General features: G+C 38.3%; 1 protein-coding gene across 3 annotated transcripts in view; it reads right to left on the reverse strand.

Annotated features, from left to right (window-relative positions):
• The window catches only part of C2CD5 (C2 calcium dependent domain containing 5), an 82530-nt gene extending 69197 nt beyond the window's left edge, over positions 1–13333 (reverse strand). For all 3 annotated transcript variants that reach the window (XR_014297457.1, XM_082666527.1, XM_082666529.1), the window contains exons 1-5: positions 13168–13333; positions 12932–13050; positions 3180–3266; positions 1616–1787; positions 245–340 (exon numbers count right to left, since the gene is read on the reverse strand). Coding sequence is in view for 2 of the 3 variants with exons in the window: in XM_082666527.1 (XP_082522653.1) it covers positions 245–340; positions 1616–1787; positions 3180–3266; positions 12932–13021 (445 nt within the window). In the remaining variant the exon portion in view is untranslated. The remainder of the gene's footprint in view (positions 1–244; positions 341–1615; positions 1788–3179; positions 3267–12931; positions 13051–13167) is intronic.
• Positions 13334–13978: the final 645 nt, after the last annotated feature.

Here is a 13978-nt window from a genome sequence, read left to right on the forward strand (position 1 = left end):
CTGGATTTTTCTAAAAAAACTTTCTATGAACTTGTGAAAAAATTAGATATCATTTACTTTAAAATCAGATAAACAGTTCCCAGAGCTACAGTAATTACTTCTGAAAAATTCACAATTTTCTCTCTGGCATTAAGACCAAGGTATACTACGTTTTCCATTAGACTTCTGAAACATTAATTTGATTTCTCATATTTAACAATTATTAAATTTCCTGTCAAATGAGTAATAAAATATATTTACTTACTGCAAAAGAATTTGATTCCACATGACGACTGCCTAAATCGATTTAAATCATTGAAGAGGTCTACTTTGACAACTACATTGATTTCCCCACGGATACCTATAATTTCAAAAGGAAAAACAAGTTTCTACCTTAAGAAAATAAAGTATAATTAAATAATCAGGCAAATAATGATTTAAAAATAATGTATCAATCATAACAGCAATGCTAACTTTGTTTCCTGATTATTTTCATTCTATAGATGCTCTAATTTATTTAAGTAAATCCTGTTCTCCAATTTATTTTACCATTTTAAACATCAATGAATAATATAGAATATGAATGTTACAATACACATAAATCTCATCAAACATCTTATCTTCTTATAATAAACTACTATCAATGTAATTGCCAGGTCAAAAATGTAAAATAGACAGAAAAATGCAAGACTGTAAGCAGAAGCATCTGCCAGTTCCTTATGCCCATAATGGTCCCTCTGCCATTTTAAAGAGATGACATATTTTTAGGCTAGTGGTTCTCAGACTTTTTGATTGCAGGACCCTTCTACAATCTCAAAAATTACTGAAGATCTCAAAGAATCTTTGTTTATGCGGGTCAAAACCTTCAGTATTTACCATATTATAAATTTAAATTGAGAATTTAGACAAATATTTACTTATTACTTCATTTAAAGTAGCAGTAAATCGATTTATGTCAAAATAAACACTTTTATAAAAATAACTATTTTGAAAAACAAAAGAAATTTTAGTGATAAGAGTGGCATTACATTACATTTTTGCCAATCTCTATAGTGTGTAGCTTAATGAAATAGTTAGATTCTAATTTCTGCTCTACATTCAATGTGTGGTAACATCATACATCATAAAACCTCTGAAAACTCCATTGTACAACTTGTAAGAAAGTGAGACTAAAAATGGCAAATGTCATATAAGTATTATCCTGAAAACAGTTCTCATCTCACTTCACAGAGCCTGTGAAAGTATCTCATGGACCCACAGATGTCCCAAGACCATACTTTGAGAACTTTGCTTTAGGCAACAAAAAGCCTTTGAAGAATTTTTTTCCTTTCAAGAATTTTTAAGTAGAAAAGTTTCAAGATTATTCATTTTAAAATGTGTTTTAGAAACAGAGTAGCAATATTAGATGATTTTCACATGATACATTTGCTTACTATATTGTACAAATTTAGCAGGCATTATTTCAAATTATGGTCAGAAAAGTTACAATTCTACCAACAATACAGACTACCACATGTCTATTAAAAGAGAAGACATCTTTTGAAGATATGTATTTTAAAAATACCAGGCACAACACGAAAGTCTTTAAGGATAAATTAAAAGACTGTGACTTATTTTCTTAAAATGTATTGCTTACCATGAATGGTATCATAAATTGGAAACCATCCTGAGATGACTGTTGCAGCCTCACTGTAGAGTAAAGGATCAATGTCAATGTACACTTTACCAATGGCATCATTTGCACTATATGTATCATGGTCAAGAACTGTGATCTGGAGAGGTTCATCTTGTAAATCTTCATCATCCACCTAAAAAAGTATATCTTAAAAATTAAATCTTATAATTTAAAAATCTTCATTACCATAAGTGTATACATATACCAAATGTAAAAGATTACTTATTTCCAGGAAAAGAAATCTTATAGATTTATCTCTAAGCAAAGGTAGAGAGATTAGTCATTAGGGAAATGCAAATCAAAACCAATTAGATAACACCTCACATCTACATTCTTTGTATTAAACTGGTCATCAAGTCTGGTGAAGTCAACCTCCGAAACCTAAATACCTTCTTCAGGTCGTTTAAATATGAGACAGTTCAAAGTAAAAGAATGCAGACGGTCCTTAGCCATAGGAAATCAAACTCACCTCATTCATAATAAAAATACACATTAAAATTATACTGTGAATACCACTTCAGACCTACTAGGATGGCTTACATTTTAAAAATAAAATAAAATAAAATAACAAGTATTGACAAGGATATGGAAAAACCAAAACTCTCACACATGCTGGTAGGAATGTAAGATGATGCAACCACTGTGGAAAAGTTTGGCAGTTCCTTAAAAAGCTTAACACAGAAATTACCGCGTGACTCAGCCATTCCACTTTGAGGTATAGACCCAAAAGAACTGAAGACAGGGAGTCAAACAGATACTGGTACACCAAAGTTCACTGCAGCATTATTCACCATAGCCAAAAGGCAGAAACAAACCCAAGTGTGCATCAACAGATAGAGGATAAACAAAATATGGCATATTCATACAATGGACTATTATTCAGCCATAAAAAGGAATGAAATTCTGATACATGCTACACAACATGGATGAACCTTGAAAACATTATGCTAAGTGAAACACGCCATACACAAGAGAACAAATACTTATGATTCTACTTATATGAAATACTTATATAGGCAAATTCAGAGTCAGAAAGTAGATTAGAGGTTACGAGGGGCTGGAGAGAGGAGGGCATGGGGAGTCATTGCTGAATGAGTATTTTCTCTTTGGAGTGATGAAAAAATTTTGGAAATAGTAGTGATGGTTGCACAACATTGTATGTATGTGAATGCAATTAATGCTACTGTACTGTACACTTAAAAATGGCTAAAATGGCAATATTTATGATACGTATTTTTATCTCAATTCAAAAAGATGTTTAATCTGTACATTATTCTTAAGTGATTTTTGGTATACGCTAAAATCCAGAGAAAATTACTATATAATAATATAATACCTTTTTAATCTGGGTTCTCCTATTCATATATGATATTTTCTGAACTGTAACATAATTTTTTGAAAACTCAATATTCTTAGGAAATATTTTTATGGTGTAGGAAAACTACTATACCTGAAATAAAACGTAGTCCAATCATTCCTGCGAAAAAAAGGGTCACCGCAAAAATGCTGACATTTAAAAACTTACCTCAAATTTAAACCATTCTGAGTTCCACTGAGGGTTGAGGGACTTGAGATACACATCTGTTTTAAAGGTGGTATTACCAAATTTTACCTAAAAACAAGCAAGAACAGTTCAAATAAAAATATTAAAAATGTGAATAAAATTAAAATTTAACATCAGCTAAACAATAGGAGGATTAACCATGAAGGGGATAAAAGACAACTATCCCCTGAGACAAAAGGCAAGAAAGTATGGATGGGTCCAGGCAAGTTTATAGACTACACCTGGAACAAGGGATCACCCACTGTTCTGCCTGACTAGCTCTACAGCGAAATTAAAATCAGACCATTATGTCAGTGTGGAGAAAGTAATCACATGGTCTTCACTAAACAGGAGCTCAGACAAAAGGGGAAAGTCTTAAGGGTGGAGGACCAGCAAAATACAATCAGAAGGTAGAAAGGACAACTGACTCTTACCATCTCATCAAGGGAATCCAGAACTACAGCCCATTATTATAAGAACTTAGTAACATATCCTCATATTTTCTCACTTCCTCAGTATTTGTTACTTTTTAAATCCTTACCTGTGCATACACAGTGATCAGCAATAAACTATGGTCATTAAGGGTTTTATGTTTCTATCTTCAGGGACAATAAAAGGGGTTGGAATGGGGAGACTACCCTGTTTCATAGCCAGTCTTGGCAGATACTAAATCAAAATGCAAAAGTAAATAAGAAGAAAAGGAAGAAGGCAGAAAGGAGGCTAAATCCCTGGGACTTGCTTCTAAGAAAGAATGGAGATTGTGAAACCTCAGGCTGGACTTGAGAAGCGGTCAGGAAGCTTAAGAGCAAAACAGTTAAGAAACTACTTCCTAGATTGTTTCACCTTTCCTAAACTTGATCTCTCTAAGCTCTTCCCTAATTCTATCAGTTATCACCATTAAGTATCTTTTCTAACCTCAAAATTCATTAAAGGTTTATCCCGATACCCAGTAAAGAGTTTTGCATGTTGTAGATACTTAGGAAATGCTGGTTTAATCAGATAATCTATGAAATCTCCTTTCCTTCTTGACCTACAACCCTACTATTGGTATTATAATACTTGTAGATATTAATGTTTAATCAGTCCAGAAAATGTTCTAAAAGCAAAATACCCAAACCTATAGTTATTATCTTCTGTACATTTTTCTAGTTATTTTATCATGCAATTTGAATTATCAAGGAATGATACCAACCATTTGGTACCTAGGCAGTTTGGTCAGAGGGTTGAAAAGGTTTAAGAAATTACATAAAAATAATGAGTTCTTGCATGGTAAGGAATATGATAAAGTCAAAGATAAATAAGAAAGTGAGAAAAAGGATTTGCCAAATATGTCACAAACAGCTAATTTCTTCAATTTCTAACAAGTTCCTACAAAGCAATAAGAAAAAGATCAACAAACCAACCAAAAAAAGGAAATTCAAAGAAATGGAAATATAGATGTCTTTTAAGTATATCAAGAGCTGAAAACCTCATTCATACTAAGAGAAATCAAACTAAACCGACATTTTTACTACTCAGGTTGGCAAAGATCAAAAAGTTTGAAAACACAGTGTGAATGAGGCACTCTCATACTCTGTTGCTGTGAATGCAAATTAGAACAATCTTCACAAAGTGCAGTCTGACAACACTTATCAAAATTTTAAATGCCTATACCCTTTAAATTCATACATAGGTGCACAATGACATATATAAGCAGCATTATAGTAGCAAAAGATTGGAAATAACCTAGAAGTCCATCAATCAGGAACTGGCTAAATTAAGTATGGGAAAGCCACACAATGCAGTGCTATACAGAAGACAGAAGCAGTTCTCCGTGCACTAGTATGGAACAATGTCCAAGATACATCCCTCTACTGCAGAGCAGTGTGTACGGCATTCTTTGTGGAGGAAAAAAAATGGTAAAATGTTATAAGGCATATGATATGTGCCTATATATGCACAGATTGTTTCTGGAAGGATATACAACAAATGTTAACAGTGGCCACTAAACGAAACAAGACAGATCGGTTAAAGGAAAGGCCATGAGAGGCTGACTCATTCTGTACATTTTGGATTTTGAGCCATGCACATATATTACCTATCTTTTAAATGGATTATTTAAAATTCAAAAACATCAAAAATTAAAATAAAATTCAAATGGCAAAAACTGTTTTGATTCAGTTATAAAATTCTGGATTCACTGCAGGGAATTTCTCCTGAAGTACTTTCACATATGGCCCCTTCCCAAAAGATATACAAAAACCTAGTGACAACAAGAAAATGACTAAATAAATCACATGCTCCCTACTAAAGAATGGAGTTGATTACATGTACTGTCAGGGGATGATGTCAATGGCATAATAACTGAAAAAACCAAGTAGTAGAACAGAAAAAGTATGATTACATTTGTTTTTAAAAATATGATATGTAAAAGTTTTTGTTTTTGTTTTTAAAGCCAAGGAGAAGGAGTAGATGAATACATGCCAAAGAAGTGACAGCAATTATCTCTGAAGGGACTGATAAGGGTGTAGACAACACAGTATAGTGTTGTGAGTAAGAAGGGGCTTTCAAGTTTTACTTGAGTATTTGAATCTTTTCTAACAGGAGCTATTCATGTACGGGCATCCCTCAGTACCCACGGGTATTGGTTCCAGGACTCCTCCCACCCATCCCCCCATCCCACAGATACCCAAATCTGTGGATGCTCAAGTCCCTCATATAAAATGGCACAGTACCTGCACATAACCTATGCACAACCTCCCATACACTTTAAATCATCTCTTTAGTACCTAACACAATGTAAATGCTATGTAAATAGTTGTAAATACCATGTGAATACTATGTAAACAGCAATCACACACAACAAATTCCAGTTTTGCTTTTTGGAACTTTCTGGAATTTTTTCCCAAATATTTCCTACCTGCAGTTGGTTGAATCCGAGGAAGTGGAACCCAGGGATACGAAGGGCCAAATGTATTACTTGCACAATTTTTTTTTTTTTTACTTTTAAATCACAAATGTTAAAGAAATGAAACAAGGAAAAAGAAACCTGGGAAGAAATCTGCTCATACTTAAGAAATCTTACTTATCTAGCTTTCATTACATTTCAATATTCAAAATATCAAAGAAATACTTATTGTTTAATTTACCTAAAAACTGCTTTATTTGAAGTAAAATGTCGTTAGGATTCATAAAAGCATTCAAAACCATTCAAAAGCCAAATGTACTTAAGGAGTTTGGCTCAACTGCCAAAAACAGCATATCATTTCTTAAGCTATGATTTCAGAGTCCTCTTCAGTTTTGTCCCATTATAATGTAGTGCTATACTGTGATTTTTTTTTTTTTGGTAAACTGTCCATTCTAGATATAGTAAAAATCTGATAGTCCCCACACTATACTAAACAAACAAGCAAAAGACAAGATTTTAGAAGAAGAAAAAGGCTAGAGTGTATGTTTTGCCAACATTGTGGTGATTCCCCTTCTACTAAAGAAGAATCAGAGTTCATTTGGCCTTATTTAATTCGAAGGAGATTTTATTACTCAGCAATTAAATGAATGTCTTACAATTTAGTTAAAGAACATCAGGGATTTTAACAAGATTCCCTAGTAAGGTAAACGCTTTCTCTTTCCCCACTCATTAGCTAAATTACCTTGAGAAAGTTATTTAACCTGTTATTTAAAGCTGCTTCCTCCTCTGAAAAGGGGAGTTGCTGTGAGCATTAAACAGGATAATGTATGTAGAGACTTAGCAAAATGTCTGGTAGAAAATGCTCATTAAATATTAATTTCCTTTCCTCTCCCTGTTCCCTCAAAGGCTCCTGGATAAACACAAAATGATAATGTAGTTTAGCGGAACAGTTTGTAACATGCACATTAATATTGGGATATATTTTGATTAATACTCCCCTGGTACAGAATCCCATCCTGTTCATCCTGGAGATTCCCACAATAATCATCCTTAAGTACTACTTGGTCTTCACTGGCTTCCTAAACTCCTCACATCATATATAGTAGAAATTCCCTCAACCCCAACGCAATCAGGACCAATATCTGATTAGTCAATCAAATAATCTGGTTAGATCAGATAATCATTAAAAATGATACAAACAGTAAACATTTTCAAATAAAACATATAAATAAATATTCATTCCTCTATCTTTTATCGTAAGACTGAAGCCTCTTCTTTGAGTAAGGGTCCACCGTTGACAGTTCTGTGTCATCTTTTTTGCATAAACCAAAACATATCATCTGTGTTTGCCAGTCTCTCATAACATATCATCTGTGTTTGTCAGTCTGGGTTTCTTTAAAATGTGGTAAAACTTAAAATCACTGGTAAAATAACTATGGATAGAGAATCCTAGAGTTTTTACAATCTTCATCTAATTCAAGAGCAATTTTTAGCAACTGTATCCATAATGCTTTACACAGCATTATCAACTTCATTATCCCACTTATTTCACTGATTTGTATAACATTTAAATAAATAACAATAACAAATAGTGTTGGCATAAATAGGTTAGGGAATAAACGCAACTGCCTCTTGGTAAAGCATATCAGCCAACTGATGGGAGAAGCAGGCACACTGGAGTATAATCTAACGGTATGGGGTATTCAAGAATGTGTTTATGGCAGAAATGCAGAGCACTGGGCACTGTAATGAGGCAGTTAATAGAAACTGGTTAAGAGAGCATCTGCTGTACAGACTTCTCCCCATCGTTTTCAGACCACTTAGTAATCCGCATCCTCTCTACCCAGCCAAATTTTACTTCCCACTTCTATTTAACAAGAACCCTCCCTTCAATTACATGTGCTATATTCCCTCCTTTTGCTTTTATCATTTATCCTCTCCATCCAAAAAATGCCCCCTTTTCCTCTCTGCCTATGGAAATGGCACCATCTTTCAAGCCCAGCACAAAGACAGAAATCTTTCATATCACATAATTTATCCCTTTATTTTTTATCCCTTTAATTTTTATTTTATCCCTTTATTTATCACATATTTATCCCTTTATCCCATATCACAAAATTTATCCCTTTATTATATTGTAATCCTTCATTATCCCCTTTTTCATGCATTAATCTTTCCCTTTCTGCTGGATTATTCCTATTAGCACACAAATATGTTCTAATATCTTCCACCTTATTTTTTTTTAAGTACTAAAAACTGCATACTCCCCCCCAAATAACACACTATTGCTTCTCTCCCTTCACAGCCATATTTCCTGAAACAATTGCCTATTCACGCCTCTCCTACTTCCTTACTCCCATGTACTTTAACCCTCTAAATCACTACAGTATGGGCTTCCGTGCTTGACACTCCTCAAGCCAGGACCCTTAACATCCTTATGTTGTCCAATCCAGTGATTTCTCTGTCCCCTTACTTGACCTCTCAGTGCCATTTGACAGTTGAGGATTTCCTCTTTCTAGAAACTTCCTCTCTTGCCTTCTGAGACATTACTTTCTGGATTTTTCTCCCACCCACTGGCTAACAATCTCAGTTTCCTTCCCCTAGTCCTCTACCTCTAATAAATTCTTAATGTCATGTTCATTCAAGGATCCATCCGTCTTCTCGCTCCCTCTTCTCTGCCCTAAGTCAATGGTTCGCAAAAGGGACAGAACCAACTTCTAAAGAAACTTTACAAATTTAGGGACGAATAATTTCTAAATTTCAAAAATTTCGTTTTTGGGATGAATAATAATAGTATTTAGTAAGGAAGACCAGAGATGCTAGGTGTCCTGCAATTCAAGAGACAGTCCCCAACAATGAAGACTTGTCTCATGTCATGACTTTCAAATATCCACACCAGATAGCCACATGGGTGAAAAACCTACCTAGACTCTAACTCAGGTTTATAGATAGAATATTATGATGGGTTTTAATACACATTAACTGTCAAGAAATGCAACCACTGTGAAAATTAATGGACAACTCTCTTTTTTTCCCATGAGCTGACTATAGTGTATTTTGGGAAATCAGATAACCAATGGCACTGAAGGCCCATCCGAGATGCCAAAACTACACAACTGTCTCACTCTGAGAGAGGAGCAGTCATGTTCACGTGATTTTACAGGGAGGGGAGGTACTTCCTATCCTGAATTCTGCTTTATTTTCTCCACATGGGGAGCTTCTCACCATCTAGCATACTTTATCTCTTACTTAACTATTTTTTTGATTAACTCCTTCCTCCACTAGAACCTAAGTTCCGTGACTACAGAAACTTTCATTTTGCTCACTGCTCTATCCCCAGCATGCTGCACAACAGCCAGTATAGTATCTGATATATACAAAGGCTCAGTAAATATCATGGGTGCAACCTGATTACTTCATGTCTTTCGTGGTCATTAACAAGCACTTCCATATTGAAACACATTAAAAAATACTTTTACTTCTCTATCATATTACAGTTAGAGCATTATATTGATATTTTTAAACTGTGGGCATAGATAGGTTATATTAGCTATAGATATCATGCCAAGATAGTAAAGGGAAGATTTCAAAATACCTGCCATATAAAGGCAGGACCGGGTCTCACAAAGTTGAGAAGCACTGGCCTGTGTGCGCTTATTTTTAACTCATACCTCTCTTCGAAACTCCACACTCACAAATCCAACTTTCTCCTTGACAACTCCAATTAAAGGAACCAAAGACATCTCAAATTTAACATGCCCAAATGGAAGTTGATTCTCAACCCACTCAATCTCTCTCAACTCTATGGAGAGTGAGAAAATTGCCCCAGTGACTCCAGAAAGCTAGGAATCACCTTTCAGTCTCCCTTTCCCTGATCCCTACTCCAGTCTACCAACAAATCCCCTACTGTCTATCTTCAAAGCATATCTGGAATCCATCCATTCTACTAGCAAAACCATCACCTTGACCCTCACTGCCTCTTTTTTGAACTATAATGGAATCTCCTAACTAGGTGCCTGCTTCAGCTCTTTCCCCTCTGCAGTTCATTCTGCAAGCAGCAACAACAGTGCTCATCTCAACAAGTGCTTCCCTCTGAACTGAAAATAAAATCCAACCTTCAGTCATGGCCTCTAGGATCCTACACAACTGGCTCCCTGATTAACTCTCCAACGTTACCTTACAGCACTCTCCCCTTCACTTACTACATGCCAGCACACACATCTTCCTTCACTTCTTAAAACAAAGCAAACCCTCAGGATCTTCCCTCTGCTGAGACTCTCCTATCCTCCAGCCTCTTTTGCCCGGCCCCTCCCCTACACAGACAGACAGACAGACACACACACACACACACACACACACACACATACACACACAAGCACACTCTGAGCAGCTAGCTCCTTCTCGTCCACAGGTCTCTGCCTAACTGGCACTTCCTCGGAGGCCTCCCCTGATAATTCAACCTAAAGTTCCTGAGATTCTCTATCGTTTTCTTTCATGGCACTCATCACAACTTGTAATTATAAATGTACTCTTGGGACTTCCCTGGTGGCGCAGTGATTAAGAATCTGCCTGCCAATGCAGGGGAAACAGGTTCGATCCCTGGTCCAGGAAGATCCCAGGTGTTGTGGAGCAACTAAGCCCGTGCGCCACAACTGCTGAGCCTGCGCTCTATAGAGCCCACAAGCCATAACTACTGATAGTGAAGCCTGCGCTCCCTGGAGCCCGTGCTCCGCAACAAGAGAAGCCACTGCAATGAGAAGACCATGCACCACGATGAAGAGTAGCCCCGGCTCGCCACAACTAGAAAAAGTCCGCGCGCAACAACGAATACCCAACACAGCCAATAAATAAATAAATAAATAAATGTACTCTTTCTTTACTTTTTAATGTCTGGCTCTCCCACCAAAATATACACTCCATAAAAACAGGAACCAAGTCTATTTTCTTCACCATCACATATGCATCAGCTAGATCGGTGACTAGCATGGGGCTTGGCAAAGAGCAGACACTCAGTAACTATTTGTTGAAAGAAGGAATTAATGAGTCACCCTTTAATCCAACCCCTCCCTCACCAGCAAAAGCCATTTGTTACCAAGCCCTGAGAATTTTACCTAAGAAATGTCCCTCAAATCTTTCCCCTTTAATCCATTCCCATTGCCATTCTAAACGTGCACATATTGTCTGGGTAATTTTACCACCTTCTTAACTGATCTTGCCTCATCTCTCATCTATCCAGTCCATCGATAACATCACCATTCAAATCATCCTACAAAGAAACAACCTAATCCAAACATGATCTTACTTCATTTCTGCTTGAAGAACTTCCCCCGTTTACCCTCTATTTACAAAAAACACAGAAAAGGGCGCTGGTGCCAACCTACATTCCCAGCCTTATCCCTCACAACCTCCACTACGCACACATCCGCTTTGACTTCAGACACATCCCAAACTAAGATGGTTTCCTAACACACCATGTATGCCACTCTGTGCCTCTGATGTTCCCTCTGCCTGGTAAAATCCTGGGTACCCTACAAGGCCCAGTTCAAATGTCACTTTTTTTAGGAAGCCTCCCTAAACCTTCAGAGACAGAATTAAGTTTCCACAGTCTACAGAAACACTCATCATCTTGTCTGGAGAGGCAGTATTTGCACCGTGTATTAACAAACCACTAGGCTTTGGAGATTTACAAGGTTAAGGCACCTTGGGCAAATTATTTACTGTTCCTAGGGTTTTTTTTAAGTTATAAAATATTTTTAATTGTAAAAACAGTCAATAGAGATTGACGACGCAAATGTTATCTCAGAACATTTTCCCTTGTTTCCTGAATTTGCTAGGCTCCTATGTACCAGCAAGTCCCCATAGCAGTTCTCAGGTTTCATGGTTCCTTTCAGATATGTTTTAATTGATTACATGTATATATTGCTTGGAAACAAAAGTCCATGTGATATTCAAACAAACAAAAAACTTGTGTCTTTCAGGTACTTCAATTACAATATGGGAAAATAATACAAGAGCAGGACTGTTATAAGGACTAAGAATTGAAAAAAACTTAGCACAGACCTGGCAATAATGAGATTCAATACGTATTAGCTATTATTTATTAACCTAAACTGTGTGGGTCAGTCTCTGAGATACCGGAAAGCAAAGACTAGGCTTTGGCAATCTGTGTATCCCCATTACCTATCATCTGGCCCAATAACACACCCAGTAACTGTTTCTCACATAAAAATGAAGTTGAGCTTGAGTACTGCCATGGCAATGTCTGATTAGGTCAGAGAATCTTTAGGGAACATCAACAATATTTTACATTGATATTGAATCAGGCTGTATATTATCACGCATCTATCAACTCCAAACATTAATAGCCCAAATGATTATCGTTCTAATGCTCTGGCTCATCATGACAATTTTTTTTTTTAAACATCTCCATCACTCTAGCATTAAAAGCTAGCTACCCTCCCCCCGCCAACGAAGGGTGTGTGTGTGTGTGTGTGTGTGTGTGTGTGTGTGTGTGTGTATGTGTGTGTTTCAGTGGCCGCGTGGTCACACCTTGGGATGTCCTGACTGGCAGGTGGCCTGTTAGGAGTCCTGACATCAGGGTCAACCTGCAGGCAGAGCAGTAACAGCCTCCCCGCGCGGCACAGCGCGCCGCGGACGCCTGCGAGCAGTGCTCCTATCACATGGGCTGCAGTCTCGGCAGTCAGCCCTCCAGGGAGGGCTGTACAAGCACTGCACCCAGCAGGGCGGTCGACAGGGGAATAGGCTGAGAGGCTGCGGGCGAGGTGACTAAGATCCTTCACAGGGCTCGGCGCTCCCTGTGTTTGGAGGGGCAGGACCTCGCACCAACCTCCACGAAGGCATCAGTCAGGTCACTAGCTCGGTCCATCACCGGCAAATGGCGCCCGGCCACGATTTTCACCTTCAGCTTCCCAGGCATCGTCTCGGCTTCGGCCTCTCCTTGGGCTCCTGCAGAAATAAACAAGCGAGTCTGAGCCGAGCGCCCAGCGGGGCGGGGGAGGGACGGGGGCGCGCGGGGTAACTGACAGCGGAGGGCGCGCGGGGGCGCGCCGCGCCGCCACTTACTCTCGGAAGAAAAAGGGAGCCGTCCTGCGCGGGAACTGAGGCCTCATTCCGGAGAGGCAGCCGGAGGAGCGACCCCGGTGGAGGCTTCTGCCCCGGCTCCACAGCGCTGGCAAGAGAAGCAGAAGCCAGTCAACATCCCATTGACCCGCAGCCGCCCATACGAGTGTTTCTCCTCCCCCCAAAATGGCGGCTCCCAGGGCGGGGAGGAGGCATCGATCGCTCGGCGCTCGGCCCACTTCTCCTGGGAGGCACTAAATTCGCGGAGAGCAGATAAAGGAGGCGGGACGGACTTCGAGGAAGCTGGTAGGCAGGGAAACGGGTCGAGCCCCGCATCATCCACCGACTCTGGGGCTGTAGTTTGGCGCCTTGCTGCTTCCCAGGAAGAAAACCTGCCCACCCTCTGGGAATGAACCGCAGCTGCGGCTCGGTAACTTCTGCAATGCATTTCCAAAAGGCTGGGACAGAAGTTAAGCAGCGGAGACTACTAGAGGAGCGATTTCAGTCTGCCTTTTACAACCCACTAGTAGTTCGTGAAATCAGCTTAACTGGTTTCCACCTGGAAAGGGTACAGTTTTTCTTGTATCTGAAACAAAGTGAAAAATTTCAGGAACATCTTGGATAGTCGAGTAAGTATTCTGCAGTAACACTGTTTATTCAGTCATACACACGTGTACTGGGTGACAGATGTTAACGTAGATCTTTGGGGGAAAAAAACCCAAAAAATTTCGAAATCCAAAGCCACTGCTTGAAAGAAATTGCCCTGCACTCTTAGATCATCTCAGTGTGGTTATTAAACATCTGCAAACCTAAA

This window comes from Grampus griseus (genome assembly GCF_964374135.1).
Source record: "Grampus griseus genome assembly, chromosome: 11".
NCBI classification, from domain to species: Eukaryota; Metazoa; Chordata; class Mammalia; order Artiodactyla; family Delphinidae; genus Grampus; species Grampus griseus.